General features: G+C 38.9%; 1 protein-coding gene across 6 annotated transcripts in view; it reads left to right on the top strand.

The window, feature by feature from the left end:
- The window catches only part of helz (helicase with zinc finger), a 273,419-nt gene that overhangs the window by 219,774 nt on the left and 37,144 nt on the right, over positions 1-16,501 (top strand). For all 6 annotated transcript variants that reach the window (XM_020511475.2, XM_048610734.1, XM_048610735.1 and 3 more), the window contains 4 exons: positions 3,479-3,674; positions 7,318-7,400; positions 9,581-10,079; positions 14,742-14,970. In XM_020511475.2, the coding sequence (XP_020367064.1) occupies positions 3,479-3,674; positions 7,318-7,400; positions 9,581-10,079; positions 14,742-14,970 (1,007 nt within the window). The remainder of the gene's footprint in view (positions 1-3,478; positions 3,675-7,317; positions 7,401-9,580; positions 10,080-14,741; positions 14,971-16,501) is intronic.

Genomic DNA, 16,501 nt, shown 5'->3' with positions numbered 1-16,501 from the left:
TGGGGATATTTGACTGTTATTTTTATGTTTCAATTTACCCTGTCATAACTTCAAAAGTAGAGCTAAACATTATGCAGAATCATTACAGATTGGTGTGCTGAATGCACAACTGAACTAATGTACGCGTGTGCTTCTCAGTTGATACAGTGCCATTCTGTAATTCCACATTAACATTTTCTTGCATTTTATGGCCAGTCTTTTGGGGAGTTGCAGATTTAGGAAACTAAGCACTTGCTTTGAGACCAGCTGACCAAACAGGTGAGTGTTGGGTTTGTGCAATTGAGTGAGAAAGTCATTGAGAAGATGAGAACCATATTCAGCCCACCAAAACTGATTGCTTTCATATTTCAACTCTCCCAGTGGTCTGTCAGATATGTTGTCTCTGCTATCCTGCTGGCAGATTATTCTAGACAACAAGGTGCAGGGCTGGATGAACACAGCAGGCCAAGCAGCATCATAGGAGCAGACTACGGCAGATTATTCTAAATGTTATTGATCATTTGTGTCTAGAATTCCTTTGTGAGATTGTATTCATTCTTACTGGTAATTACACCCTGCCTTAATTTAAAGCACTTTTTAATTGTCTGTGTAGTTCAATTCAGTTCACATCAGGCAGATTCTTGAGGAACATGGAAATTAAGTTTCTAACCTTGGTCCTTGGAAACATTTACCAGAAAATACTTCATATGAAGATGTAGAGTAATGGAAGTACTGCCTATCATCTTGCTCACGCAGCATGGGAATGATACCAATTGAATTTAAGTAGCTTAGCTGTAGCTGGTTTTCTCAAATCATTTCTCTTCAGCACAATTAAGTTTTTCATGAATAAATATCCTTAAAACCTCTTCTATGTCTTGCACTACCTTTCCTAAAATCCTTATGATTAAACTTCATTTCTGTTCCAACAATCAGATTTAATCATCTATCAGAAATCTTGGTAGTTATCTACTTCCTGCTGCTTTCAAACTTCAGGGTCGTCACAGAAAGTGTCACTGTACCTGTAATGCTGATGTTGATGATTGAAATATCCTCTACCTCATTGAGTATTGCAAATCTGTTAACTGGCAAAGTACAATCAAAACTATATAAAGGAAATATGATGGGTTTTCACATTCCTATACATTGTATAGGACTTTGGTTGGACCACATTTGGAATACTGCATACAGTTCTGGTCGCCACATTACCAAAAGGATGTGGATGCTTTGGAGAGGGTGCAGAGGAGGTTCACCAGGATGTTGCCTGGTATGGAGGGCGCTAGCTATGACGAGAGGTTGAGTAGATTAGGATTATTTACATTAGAAAGACGGAGATTGAGGGGGGACCTGATTGAGGTCTATAAAATCATGAGAGGTATAGACAAGGTGGATAGCAAGATGCTTTTTCCCAGAGTGGGGGACTCAATTACTAGGGGTCATGATTTCAAGGTGAGAGGGGAAAAGTTTAAGGGAGATATGCGTGGAAAATTCTTTACGCAGAGGGTGGTGGGTGCCTGGAACGCGTTTCCAGTGGAGGTGGTAGAGGCGGGCACGATAGCGTCATTTAAGATGTATCTAGACAGATACATGAATGGGCAGGGAGCAGAGGGATACAGATCCTTGGAAAACAGGTGACAGGTTTAGATAGAGGATCTGGATCGGTGCAGGCTTGGAGGGCCGAAGGGCCTGTTCCTGTGCTGTAATTTTCTTTGTTCTTCAGTGGATTAGTGTTCTCAAAAAAAAAAAGACCAGTTTGCAGTCTAAGTTGATGAGACATTAGCCCAAGTCCAAATTTACATATTTGATTGCAAATATTGCATTTGAAGTCAGTGTTGGGTGGGTGACGGCATTGACTTTGCTTGTCCTGAAGACGTTTAACTCTGTTACTCAAATGTCAAAACTGCAGCTAAGACTTCTTCATTGGGCCTGCCCAAAGTTGATTTTTAGCAGAACCACAGAATTGCTACGATGCAGAAGGAGACCAATTGGCTCACGATATTACCTTGGCCAATCTCCTGCCTTTTTTCCATATTCCTGTGCACCACCTCTATCGAATTAACCAATCAATGCCCTCTTGAATGCCTTAATTAAACCTGCTTTCACAGTATTCCTGACAGTGCATCCCATACTCTCACTACATGCCATGTGTAAAGGTTTTTTTCGCACATAACCCTTGCTTCGTTTGCGTGTCACTTTAAATCTATGCCCTCTCATTCTTTTTTATTTTACGAGTGAGAACAGCATCTCCCTATCTACTCTGTCCAGAACACTTGTGATTTTGAAAACCACTATCCTCTGAGCTGTTTTTTGTCCAAGGAGAACAGTCCCAATTTTTTTGCATCAATCCTCACAATTGAAGCTTCTTATTCTTGGGGCCATTCTTGTAAATCGCTTCTGCACTCTCTCGAATGTATTCAAACCTTTGCTATAATGTGGCATAATACTCTAGCTGAGATCTAAATGTCTTGTAAAAGTTTAGCATTGTCTCCCATCTCTTGTACTCTCTGCCTCCAGTCTGCAAGCTCTGAGGTTAGCTTTTAAATTGCCTTTATATCCAAGTTTGAGAGGTCCAATGATGCAAGTTAGTATGCTCAGCTTGCTGCAAAGCACTGTTTGGCTATCTGGGAATTCTCCAAGCAAACCACATGACTTACCCAGCAAAGTTGGGCTTTGATGAGCGTACGCTTGATGCCAGATATATAGCACTTTGCAAGAACGTCTGTTGGGAATTTTGACCTACCACCTGATAATACAAATAGATCTTGTAAGCGACCACCAAAGCATGGAATTGGTATCAGAGCAAAGATCAGAGTACCAGGCAGTGGTCCTTATACCACTTTGAATGAATATCTGAGCAACATACAGGCATCAGTCAAGAAAACAGATCTCTAATTAACAAGTAGGTTCAACTTGCCTGTGGCCTTGTTGAGAAGTAATCAGAATTTACTAGGCATGTAAAGTTCTACTATATATAAACAAAATGTTGGTGATACTCTGAAGGTTTGGCACTATCTGTGGAGAGAGAGAAACAGACTTAATGTTTCAAGTTCAATTTACTGTTCTTTAGAACCAAACTTCTCACTCCGCAAGTTCCTCCAGCACACTTTTTATTTCAAATCTCCAGTATCCACAAGTACTTTGCTTTCATTTTAATGTAAAATTATTCACTTGCTGCTTCAGACAGCATGTCTCCTATTTGCGACTCAAATGCTTCACTAACTCCCTGCTTACTCCACAGATATCTCAAATGTTTAAATGGTACAGTCCTTACAGATGGTTTTCCCTTCTGGGTTTTGGTTATCACTCATGATAATAGTTGTTTAAAAGAAAAGTTGTAATGTAAAAACAACAAACATGTTATACACGATTGTAATTCCCTTTGCATGTTTAACAGGTTTTTCCCTGACTTTGGCAGCCAGGAAATTGATTAAGTACCATCATACATCATTGGAATTTGTTATTTCAGTGTGCTGTAGTTAACCAGGATTGCCTGTCTTTGCAGGTTTCTTGGCCTGGTTACCAAGGCCGTTTTGCAGTTGATCCTCGAATTATGAGCCATCAAGCAGCAATGGCATATAACATGAACTTGTTGCAAGCGCACGGACGTGGATCTCCCATCCCCTACAATCTTGGTCACCATTCCCCAATTGGACCAGGGCAGCAACACTCCGAGAAGGAGCACGAACAAAGCAGAGCTGGTGAGTTTTCTTTTTGGTCAGTTTGGTGCTAAATTACATTGAATACCAGATTTATTTTCCAAGGCATTGGGGCTATTACTCTAATGAGATGGATGAGCACTTCTGCTACCAGTGGACTTGAGGAAATGAGGAGTGGCAATACATACTGCAAACCAGCATCACAGGACTGAGGTTTATGTGCTGTGGGAGGTTTGAGTGACAAAGCGAGGCCATTGGAGGATTTTCTAAAAAAAAGAGTATTTTGAGATTGATGAATTGGTACCAAGAAGTCAAAGAAGGTCAGCAAGAGCAAGTTTGATGAGCAGGACAAGGCACAAGTGAAAGAATTTCAAAGAAATTGGAGTTATTGTTTGATGAAACTCTGGCCACCAATGAACTGGGGAGGTGGCGCAGGAAAAGTCAAGTCTGAATTTAGGAAAACATGCATTAGGTTTGTTGTTTTAATGAGGTAAAAGGTGAAGCATGTGGCAATTTGGGGGTAAGCATTCTTCTTAATGGGTACTAAATTTGGAAGATTTTGTGCTGTCAAGTACAGCTATTGAGTAGGATATGGAATTTTGCTGGGAGTTGAATAAAATGGCCTTCTATATTCTCATTGTTCGCTTTAAGGAAATTCTGGTTAATCCATTACTTTGTCTCAGAAGTAGTGTAACAATACACGAGGACAGTGCAGTTAGCTGGTTCTAAAATTCTTTCAAACGATATAGACATTGCTAGTTAGGCTGGCATTTATTACCCTTTCCTAATTGCCTGTAAGTGGAAGTTGGCTGCCACCTTCATCCTTTGCAGTCTCTATAGTATAGGCACACGACCAGCGCTGTTAGCGTGTTCCATGATTGACTCAGTGACGGTGAAGGAACAGCAATATAGTTCCTACTGAGGACCATGTGTGTCTTGCAGGCAAGTTGCAGATGATGGTATTCTCACTCATTTGCTGTTTATATCTGGGAATTCAGCCTCTAACAGAATTTTGGGGATACCTAAAGCACATGGACTGCAGTGGTTCAAGAAGGCAGCTCACCATCACCACCTCAAGAGCAACTAGGGAAAGGCAATAAATACTGGCCAGCCAACGACACCCATGTCCCACAAGGTGGGTGAAAGGATTTTTTTTCCCCTCTTGCTAGTTTCTGCACCAGCTGCTGCAGACCCAATCTGGCAGTTGTATCCTTTAGCACTCATGCAGATTGGTGGGTAGTGGTGCTACCAAGCCATTCTCAGTGAAATTTCCCACCCAGAATATGTACTGTGCCTTTGTCACCCTTGGTGTTTTTTCCAAGTGTTACTAATCACTGATTCATTAGGGTGAGGGATTGTGTAAGGGTTGTAGGTAATAATCAGCAGGAGGTTCCCTTGTCCATGTTTAATCTGATACCACGACTCTTCATGGGATCCTGAATCAATTTTGAAGACTGGCAAAGGCAGTACCCGTCCAGCTGTATACCCAATGTGGTGTCACCTCCTGGTGGGTCTGTCCTGACGATGGCCCAGGACATACCCAGGGATGATGATAGTGGTGGCTGGTACATAACCATTCTTATACAACCATACACCTCAGACAATGTGAGGCTGTTGCTCGACTAATCTGTGGTGCAGCTTTCAGTTTTGGTGCAAGCTCATAGATGTTCATAATGACTTTGCAGAGCCAACAGGGCTAGGTTTACCATTGTTTTTTGCAGTGCCTCAGTCAATGTCAGCTGGTTTCATTTCTTTCTGACTTTACTGTAGCAGTTTTAATGGCCATTTCAGAGGACATTCAAGAGCTAGTCACATTGCTGTTGGTTTGAAGATACATGTAGACCAGACCAGGTAAGAATAGGGATGTTATGCTGAGGTTATACAAGATGTTAGTGAAGCCTCTTCTGGAGTACTATATCCAGTTCTGGTCACCCTTTTATAGGAAGGATGTAATTAAGCTTGAGAGGGTTCAAAAGAGATTTACCAAGATGTTGCTGGGAATGGAGAGTTTGAGTTATAAGGAGAGGCTGGATAGGCTGGGACTACTTTCACTGGAGCATAGGATTATAGAGATTTATAAAATCACGAGGGGTATAGATAAGTGAATGGCAGATGTCTTTTCCCTAAGATGGGGAATTTCAAGACTAGGGGGCATATTTTTAAGTGAAAGATGAGAAATTTTAAAAAAACATGAGGGGCAATTTTTTTTAACACGGTGTGGCCCGCATTAGAATGAACTTCCAGAGGAAGTGGTGGATGTGGATAAAGTTACAACCTTTAAAAGACATTTAGATAAATACATGAATAGGAAATGCTTGGAGGGTTATGGGCCAGGCACAGGCAGATGGGGTTAGTTTAGTTTGGGATTATGGTCAGCATGGACTGGTTAGACTGAAAGGGGTGTTTCCATGCTTTCCATGGTGTTTCATGACATTTGGACATTTCTTCATGCATAAATCACTCTGAGAAAAAAAACCTCATATTTATCTCCAAATTATCTTTTACGAAAATGAATCTGTGCCCATTTGTTCTGTTTCCACAATGTAAATGAAATATCCCAAGATTTATTTGCTCAATCTTGTATGGAATTCTGCACATCTCCATCACCCACCTCTTCTGTACTGAAGTCCAAGGTTCTTTTGTTTCAAAACTGTAATAAGGTGATATGATTAATATGAGCCCTTTGTCCAAACTAGCCTTTGTGACTCTATGACTCTATAACAGCAGACTACCTACCATAAAGATCACTACTGAACCAGATGGGGATTTACAATAATTAACAATGGTTTCATCATCGTCATCATCTAGAATAGCTCTTAATTCCAGATTTTATTAATTGATTTAGCATAAATCTGGAAGCACTTTTCCGATACACCATGTTCTCCAGTAGCAACATGTCATGAAAACAGAAATAGGACCTAAAACAGAATCAGGAAATAAAATGGGGAAAACTGGAGTACTGAGGACAAGGCAACAGCATGGGGACCACTGGGAGTGGAAATGCAGGACGCTGAGAGTCACAGGAGAGAGATGAGTAGGGAATGGTGTATTTGATCATGAAAAATACTACAAAGAAAGTGAGAAAGCAGATTAACACACAAACATGAAGGATGTTTTGATCATTTCGGATGAGGCAGTCTCAATGCTTTGAGCAAGATGGAACCTGGACTGAAGGGAATCATGCGAGGAATTGTAGGATTGGGACCTCTGAATTGGTTAATAATGCACAATCAAATAAATAGATCAAGGATAGTTTTGAGAAGAGATTGTGCTCAGACATTTTGAGAAAGATGTGTAGTAAATAGCTTTGTTGATCAATAATGCAAATTACAGAATTATTCTGGAATTGTAAAACCCGGGCAGGGAAAATTAGATGCAGCAGCAGCTCCTAATACAGGCAGTCCCTGGGTTCCATGCTGGAGTCCATTCACAAGTTGAATTGTATGCAGGTCAGAACACAATGCAGCACAATGTAAAGCTTCTGTTCGTAAATACAGGAAGTGTTCGCATGTTGGGTCTTTAAAATTATAATTGTGCGGAATTGCATTCATCATTTCAAACATTCCTAAGTCAGATGTTCGAACTGCACCCCACGCATCCCACCCCACCCCGGCTTTCTCATGTAAGTTATTGTAAACATTTTGATTGTTGTGCGTGGATGATCTTTTCTTTTCAATATTTCTAGCAAAAGGTGAGGGCAACCTAAGAACTGAACAAAACAGGCTTCAAACTCCTGAGAAGAAACTGCCTGATTCCAAGGAGAAGCAGGTATGTGTAGACATTTATACAATAGCTGGAAATTAAATGCTCTTTTTTGATTCTCTTCAAAATTTAAGGTAAAGAACAAATGTTGGAGGTTAATAGACAATATTGCACACTTGTCTCTTACCAATCTTAGGTAAGTACAGATAGACAAAGAGGCTAAGGGAAAAGGCAGGCCAAATTATACAAAAGTGTTCTTTTATTATATTGAGGCAGGTTCATGAAGGGGTAAATTTTAAGTGAAATCCAGTTCAAAAGTAATTTTGCTTTTTAAAAAAATTCCTTAAGTCTTTGTTTTATAAAAAATAGTTTGTCGAGTTTCAGTTGGATGTCTAACTGTATTTCTTTCGTCAGGCTCATAAAAATAAATGTGGTCTTAGTTTGGAGGGTATTTCTATTCAAGGTTTGGGAAGTGTCTCTCAAGTAAGAATTTCTGTGAAGGATACAAAAATGTGAGACTTGGTGGGAGACATTCTGACTTGGGCAATGGAAATAAGTCAATTTTTTCTTTGGTCAGATGTATTATATCAGACTAGAAATATGATGTGCAAAATCTTTGGGATGGTAGCCCTTAAAGGTCTAATAATGTGGTGAGCTGCATGATGAAACAGCAGTTCAGAATTATAGCTGCAGTTTTTAGTAATGAAGAGCAAAAACCCAAACAAGGACCAACTTTTAAAATGCACACATTTTTGTGAGCATTTGCCATAGGTTCTACCTTTGCCTAGCTTTCCTGAGAGATGGAACTTTTATTTGTAAATAGAAGTTCCTCTACATGCCAAGATAACCAGAATGTCATTTAGCCCATCCTAAATCACCCATCCAGAAACACCCTAACTTCACCTTATTGTAGCACTCAATTATTCTTAAATAATTCAAGGCATTTTCACTTTCATGACATTTGGACATTTCTTCATGCATAAATCACTCTGAGAAAAAAAATCCTCATATTTATCTCCAAATTATCTTTTACGAAAATGAATCTGTGCCCATTTGTTCTGTTTCCACAATGTAAATGAAATATCCCAAGATTTATTTGCTCAATCTTGTATGGAATTCTGCACATCTCCATCACCCACCTCTTCTGTACTGAAGTCCAAGGTTCTTTTGTTTCAAAACTGTAATAAGGTGATATGATTAATATGAACCCTTTGTCCAAACTAGCCTTTGTGACTTAAAGCAGAAATCTAAACATATGAAATATTGTGTGGCGTCAATTTTAACTTGCTGCCTGGACAGGAGACAACTGATGTTGAGGATTGGTTACTTTGTTAGGTATTTGATATTAGTGATTTCAGTGTGCTGAAATTCCAGAATTACAAATTGAAAATCTTACTTGGTGTTTTGGAGCTCCACACCAGTAGAAGTGATAAGAAACCAGAAAGTAGTCAAAGCATTTCTTTGTGTGCATTTTACACTGGGATTGCTTGGAAACAATATGTATGATTGAAAGAAATGCAGATCATAACTAAATCATCCACAGAGATGGTGACATGCATTTTGGTGTAGCATTCACTGTGCTAGACAATTGATCCCTGAACCAGCCAGCCTGGATTTATATTCCCTCTACTGCTTGCATAGTCACTCTGATTTCACTAGCAGATGTTTTGCCAGTCTCACTTAGATCTTGAAGAGAAGGAAACTGATTGAGTTGGGACGGTCTGTGTACCCATTTTAGAAGTGCTGCTAGATAGTTGAAGAATAGCATTCAAGGTGACTGGTTATGGTTGTGTAGATAGTTCAGTCAAGATAGGTGTACATTTAATTCCAGTCACTGGGTAAATTTCATATTGCAAGGAAGATGCTTAATTCATAGATGTGAGAAATAACCATTCCAGGAATTATTTCATTTTTATTTCTATTGTCTTTGTTATTTGCTGACTCATCCCAATGAAGAAGGAGTCATTGTTTGCAGTTATCAAACTGGTTGATGGGTAATTCTTCCTGCAAATTTTTTCTTGTTCATTTCTTTTTACCATGGTTCACTTTGCTTTCTGTAAATTATATTTTTGAGTTGATTTAAATTTAGTTTGGCAATTAAACTGCCCAAATATTTTAGGTTATTCCAAATTTGTCTTTGTGAAACTATTGCAGTTTAATCGCAATGCTTTTTTTTTTCTGTGGGTCGATAGTAATGTATCTGTTTTTTGTCCAAATTTTAATTGGTGTTCTTTGTTCTTAATTAGGTAGAACCTGAATTGCTGGCACAGAACAGAAGCCCAGAAGCGCACTCCAACTTAGGCTATCCCATTTCTAGATTTCATCGAAAGGACAATCTCAGTCAAAGGCAGCTGAATTTCCATCTCACTTCTTCACATCCACCACCTGCACCTTACCATCACTCAGCTAATCGACAGTTCCTTCATCAGCCCCCAGTACCTAAACAACCATATCCAGTGCAACAGCATCAACTGCCCCAGCAACACAACCAAATACCACAGCAACAGCCATCACAGCTCTCTCCTGCTTTTCCACAAGCTCCTAACCACACCTATTTTCCTACTTCCCATTCTCATCCATCTCCGCATTCCCCAAACAATGAAAATGTGTGTCCAGATCAGCCTCTCTCTGGACTAGAAGGACTAAACCCACTGAGGTCAGTTCCACACTTCAGCAACCCCCATACTCGTCCATTTAATTTCGTCGAAAACAATACCTCAGGACACGGGATGGGGGAGATTTTAGGTAAGCAATATTTTGTGCAGGATGTTTGGTGAATTTGTAACAAGTAGGTAAAAGCTTTTCGAGCCATGTAACTTGTCTTTAAATCTTTTTTGTAGGTACATAAACTGATAGGTGCCACTTAGCTGAGGAGTTGATTTTGTTTTGGTTTTAATAATTTTATTGAAACTGGGCTGCCTCTTGAATTGGCCAGTGTGAAATCTTACCAGTTGAGAAAGCTTTAAAGGATGTCCTGGATCCAGCTGACCTTTGCTTTGTGCACCAGATAATTGTGTGAATTTATTTCCTTCAGTGCCAGCTGAGACTCCATGGGTAACACTCTTGCTACTGAGTAGGAAGATTGTTGATCGAAGTCCAAAGCAATGGAACTCGAAAACAATCGATTCTGAGAGTTCACTGCAGTACTGAGGGAGCGCTGCAATGTTGGAGGTTCGATTTTTTGGCAAATCATTAAACTGAAGTCCCATCTGCCCTTTCTTGTGGATCATGTCACTATTTTGAAGAAGGGCAGGAGAGTTGTCTCTGGTGTAGTGGTCATTGTTTATCCATCAACATTGCAAAAAAAAATGTGGTCATCGCTGTTGTGAGACATTGCTGTGTGCAAATTGATTTCGTAAATTGGAGCAGTATTTCCAAAAAGTACTTTCTAAAGAGCTTTGGGATGTCTCTGAGAGTGCAATCTGCATGTAATTCCAAATATTTTGTTTGCTTCCTTATATTTGTGTGAGGGTGGTGAATCCTAACCATTAGATCGCCAGGCTGGCAGAGAATACCAGACAGGTTTATGCTGATCTTCATGAAATGCAAAGGTTTTTTGAAGCCACTGAGGCCGTCTATAGACCAAGATCAAATGGACAAAATTCTGTTGCAGGAGCTTCGTTCTTGATAATAATGACAATACTACCAATCAACCAATACTGGTACTCTCCAGGATATTTCCCTATAGCCTGTTGTCGAATCCAAGAGTGTACCACCTGAAAAGCTGCAACAAACATCAATTGGGTGAAAAACAACAAAGCCAATGGCTCCATTAGGAACATATAAATATCGTACTATGGAAATTACAGAGGTCTTTCCGCTTTGTTCATAGCAGGGACATTCTTCTGTGTTGCCTGCTTCTTCCTGTAGATGCAGTGTGGCTTTAGTCCTTCCAGAGGAACCTTCACCATTGTCTTCATTGTCAGGCAATTCCAAACAAATTTTCGAAAACATCAGCAGGGACTCTTCCTTGCAATTGATTGATTTGACTGAAAGCATTTGATTCATTAAATGTCGAGTTTCTGTGGATTGTTCTCCAGAGATTTGGTTGCTAAAGAAACTTCTTCATGATCTTGCAACTGCTTCATGGTGACATGACTATGCAATAAATTTGCTGTATCCAGGAAATCACAAATCACAAATTTGCCTATCCACACCCAAAAAAAACGTAACAACAAAAATCTACATCCATGGGCAAAAATTGTTTAGCTGCAATTTTTAAGCTATTTTTAATTAGCTCTGCACCCGCAAATTTCATCATTCACAGATTTTTCAGGAATGGAACCCTCACAGATGTGGAGAAATATCTATAATTGTCTGGAGCCATAGATCTAAAACAGTTCCCTTCCCTTCAAAATCTAGACCAAGGTCAAACAAGGTTGTAAGATAGCCCCATACTATTTGCACTTTACCTGACAATGGCTCAGCAAAGATCAATGGCCCTCTGGTGTCAGAATTAAACACTATGTAGATGGAAACCTCTTTTACCTCAGTTGCCTCCATGACGAAGTGAAACGGTCCTTGGTAGGCATACTTAATCTACAGTCTATGGAGCATTATAGTGTTGTTGCCTACACTGCATCAGGTTTTCATGACCTCTTCAATCTCTTCAAAATGTGAAAATTTTGGCCTGTCCTTAAATGTTGCCATAGATCAAAACCCGAAGGTAAATCCCACCTCGTGAGTTAAATATTCCACTTCCTTTGCCTGTGAGAGAAGAAACTCTGGATTCTGGTGAGCACTTCCCTTGACACCCATCTCTATCCAAAGGCTCCTTTTATGACCCCTGCTGTTGGCAATACTGGACAAGTTCGACCTGGCTTCACAGACAATACATTTTCTTTTGTTTATATTCACAAGAGGCTGCCAATGTACTTTTAACCAAAGATCATTAAAAAAATAATTGCATTCATCAGAAAAATACAAACTGTTACAGCGTACAAAAACTATTTGAAATTTTTTTTGCAGATTTCAGAAAAAAAATTCAACCCTTTTACCCCACAACGATCTTTCAGTCGAACATCAATGAAATGTCACCCCCATCTCCACACTAAAACTCCTCGTTCATCTTGAAAAGCTTTAATTGGTTTCATCTTGACCTATTTCTGCATTCAATTAGTGCTATTTTCTTTTGTTAATGTCTTTTTCTGAAACCCTTAAACAAGCTGTTAACTCTGCTTGATTACATGATGGGTTCCTTGAACTTATTTCTTCAACAGCTTTGCTGAATCTCTCCCTTTCTGACTCCTCAATTGCCTTTTGCTTCCAGAGCTTTTCCCCTCCTGATTCCTAAGCTACTCAGAACCTCTTTTCAGCCCAGACTGCTGGGAAATTTAATAACAGCACTACTGCTGTTATTGACCTTTATTCTTTTTGAATGAACCATTCTGTACTAGACAACAGAAGTTTTATTTTTCTTTCTAATACCCTTTTTATTCTAATTCACTGCCAGATCCTGGCCAACGTTCAGGAGAAGACAAAGAAAATACTTCAATTACACTGTGAAACTCTCCTTGAAGAGTTGCAGCATTGTCATTTATAATTGTTCAGAGTTTGCTTCCAATTATCGTCCAATGAAGCAATTGAAGGGCAATCAACGACTTTGAAATTTATATGACGACGTAAATAGCCAAAAATACACGTAACTTTAAATGTCTTCTATTTGTAAGAAGCGGTTATCTTACGGCTTCGGGAAAAATCAGTAATGGCTTTTCAGCACTAGTTAATTGCTGTATAAAATTCATAAGGGAACAGGAGGCTTTTCTGTAAAAGGACTGATTATTAATTGGGATGGCGGGTGTGGGGAAATGTAAAGTAGAACTTAATATAGTTTGTTGACAAAAGATCTCTACAAGGTCTCCTCTGCATAAAGCTGTAGTTTCATTCATTAGATTGAAAGTGTCCACTTTGAAGCTACTTTTTCTGCTCTGTATGCCTGAAGCACTGCTTTTAAAGGTCCCTGGACTTGGATAAAGAGGCTATCCTTGCAAGTGTTTCTGGAGAGGCAAAAGACTCTATTTGCTGTTAAGATTCAGGCTACCTTATATTCTGTTCTAGGTACTTAGGCCAGCCTAACAGGCTGTCCAACAGTTTCACATTGACTAAGTTACATGGACCTCAGTCCAGTGACTAGAAAGTTAAGTAGCAAATCAACTTTGTCCATATACCCGACCAGGAAATGTAACATTAGTTTGTGCAAGTTTATGGTAGAACCAAATTTTTGAAGGATTGAATAATAGTAAATTACTGCAGATGCTGGAAATCTAAAATAAAAGTAGTGCTGGAGAAACTCAGCAGATCTGACATCATCTGTGATGAAACCAAGTTAATAGTTGAATCTTAAGCTGGAAGAGAAGGGTCTTTGGACTGAAACCCTCACTTTTTCTTTCTCCTCGGATGCTGCCAGACCTGGTGATATTTTCCAGCATTTTCTGTTTTTATTTTTGAAGAATTGATCTGTTTGGCAAAGAGATATCTGGAATTGGGAGTTTCAAGTTGAAGGTTTTCACATTTCCACTGTTGGAATTGAGATAAATGTTAAATTAGTAACCAGAGACATTTTTAACTTCAGCTGTTGAAAAACACATCTTAGTTTGCTGTGTTCATCTGTCCTGTAGTAATCTTTTGTTGGTGTACCCAAAATCGGGTACAAAATACTTTTTTTTGAAAAGCACATTCAGTACGTACCTGTGTAACTTGATTCTGTTGATGACCTTTTTGCTGACCAATGCCATGACCAAGAAATGTATTTTTTTTGGATAGTGAGTTGTAAAAATTGCAAATTGAATCACTCGAGCATGTGTAATGATTTTAGTTATTCAAACACCACTCCCATGACTTGAGTGCATAATTTGAGCTGGCACTTGAGCAGAGTGCTGATGGAGAGTTATATTGCTGGAAGTGGCAGTCTTTAGCTGAGACACTAAATGAAGGTCCTGCCTGACTATTCTGGCAGACCGAAAATATCCTCATTCAGAGAAGAGCAGTGAGTTCTCCCAGTATCTTAACCACCTGCACCAAAAATATCTGGCCAATATTTTCATTTACTGTTTGTGGGATTGTTTACCTACTTAATAATGACTGAAGACCAAAATTGATGTATTAAATATGCAACATATTGATAACCTGGGAACTTGAAAAACTTGTTTGTATGTATCACTTTCTCATTTATTTGAGATTTGACTGAAAGGAGTTTGAGCTTGGCATTGGAAATTGACTTAAAATCAATGAAATAATTGTTTTTGCATGTTTATTATTATGTTTTTACTACAGAATTCCCTTGTTTGAGAGTTATTTCATCACTAGTCTGAATGACTATTTCAGTCATTATTGATATTTTAAAAATTTCAATAATTTGTAGTCTGCAAAAATGCCCCATTGATCTCATTTTATTGTTATCATTTGCAGATTCATTACACACCAACACATCTGAAGATCTCATAAGGCAGCATTCAAGAATTCACCCATGGAATGAGCATCAGGACTATGTCAATGCAGGGTGTCCATCATATCCTCACCAAGTTCAGCAATTCACTCATCCATCCCAGCAACAAGTCAGGTATTCACAACATGCTCTCAAAGGGCAATGGAAACAAGGCAATAATCCTGAAGAGGAAAAAGGGCCAACATATCAAAGGTAATGTCTTTACTGTAATGGAATGCTCACTTGGGGACCCAGTACAAACCCAGTGAGCTGAATGGCTTCCTCTGCGCTGCAATAATTTTGTGACTCTATATCAAAGTATTTAGGCCAGAACACAGCTACTTCTTTAGTAGTAATGTTGGTGAAGCTACCTATTGCCAGAATTTCTAAGGTGAGACACAAAATGCCGCAACTGAGGAAAGGACATAGATTTGTAGAATTGAAAATAAGATAAGCTTTGAGCCTTGTATTTGAAGATAGTGTGACAATACAATGGCTTTAAGAGGTATATTTTCTTCTAGGTTTTGTTTTAATTTATGAAGAAAGGTTGAAACAAAGGCACCAAGTGGTCTGCTCAAAGCCAATAAAGTGAACGGCTTGTGAAGCCTTCAGGTTTTTTTATAGAGTTGGAACAATAGAAGCAGCCTGAATGAATGGGGTCAAGCTCTCACAGAACCAGGATGTTTAGTTTGAGCTTTCTGCTGTTGCTGGGATCTGGAATCTCAATGGAAAGCTCTTATTCCTCTCTCTGTTACAGCTATAAGTTGGGGTTCTCTTCCTGCTGCTAGAATTACATGTGAGACAATCTGTTTTACTGAATTTACATTTGCCAAGGGTATAGTTATGGGATGTTGCTAAATTGAAACAATTAATTATTAGTAGTTAATATAGATTATTTTGTTAAGCATTTCGATCAAGTCACAATTAAGCCAATTCTTTTTTTTCTATTTTCTCTGTATTTTAACTTTAGTGTAAAAATAAAGTGTATATCACTTAAAGTCAAGTAGCTTGACCAATTGAACCGCATCTGGAATGCAGCGCCTAACACTTAACTTTAAAATAGGAAAAAGTTAGGATCTAGGCTGGCTTGTTAGTATATTTTGAGGGAGTTTTGGTCTGATCCATGACAAATAGTTGTTGACTTGATTTGGGATCTGAGGTTTTTTTCACAGTTCCAAAATTTAGGCACTGTCTGGCCACAGCTCTACATTGATTTCAGTTGAACAAAAGGAAATATGAGATCAATGAATGGACTAAAATATTTCCCGTTCCTGCTGCTCACCTTGAAAATGCATGTCTGGAGATCGATCATATTACACATTGAAACATTTCTTAGAAGAGGAGCCTACTCCACATATATTTAGAAATATACGGACGTGTTTTTATTTATTGACTTTTTAGTTGATTCCTCTTCAAGGCTGGTGCTGCATTTTAACCTTCCTTCCTCTTAAAAGTACAAGCTAGATAAGGGTAGATTTATGCAACTTTTATTTAGTGGTTGTTTTGTACTCGAAGTGCACCGTGAAACATCCTGGGCAAAATGTCACAACAGAGCAGATATCACTTCCCTGCCTTTTCAGTAATAAAATTGTTGTTCAAAGATTGGCAAAATTTTAACCTCCCTGGTGTGGTAAGTAATAGTGAGAAAGGTGAGAAAATAGTGAGAATTAAAAAAAACATGTTCTCAATGTCGAGAAACATTCTGTAGTTATCCTCTCAAAGCTTAAACGGTGACTTCAGAATC

Source organism: Rhincodon typus, chromosome 23 (assembly GCF_021869965.1).
Source record: "Rhincodon typus isolate 14 chromosome 23, sRhiTyp1.1, whole genome shotgun sequence".
Taxonomy (NCBI): domain Eukaryota; kingdom Metazoa; phylum Chordata; class Chondrichthyes; order Orectolobiformes; family Rhincodontidae; genus Rhincodon; species Rhincodon typus.
The sequence above is the reverse complement of the archived record's forward strand: the minus strand, read 5'-3'. Positions and strand labels throughout refer to the sequence as shown.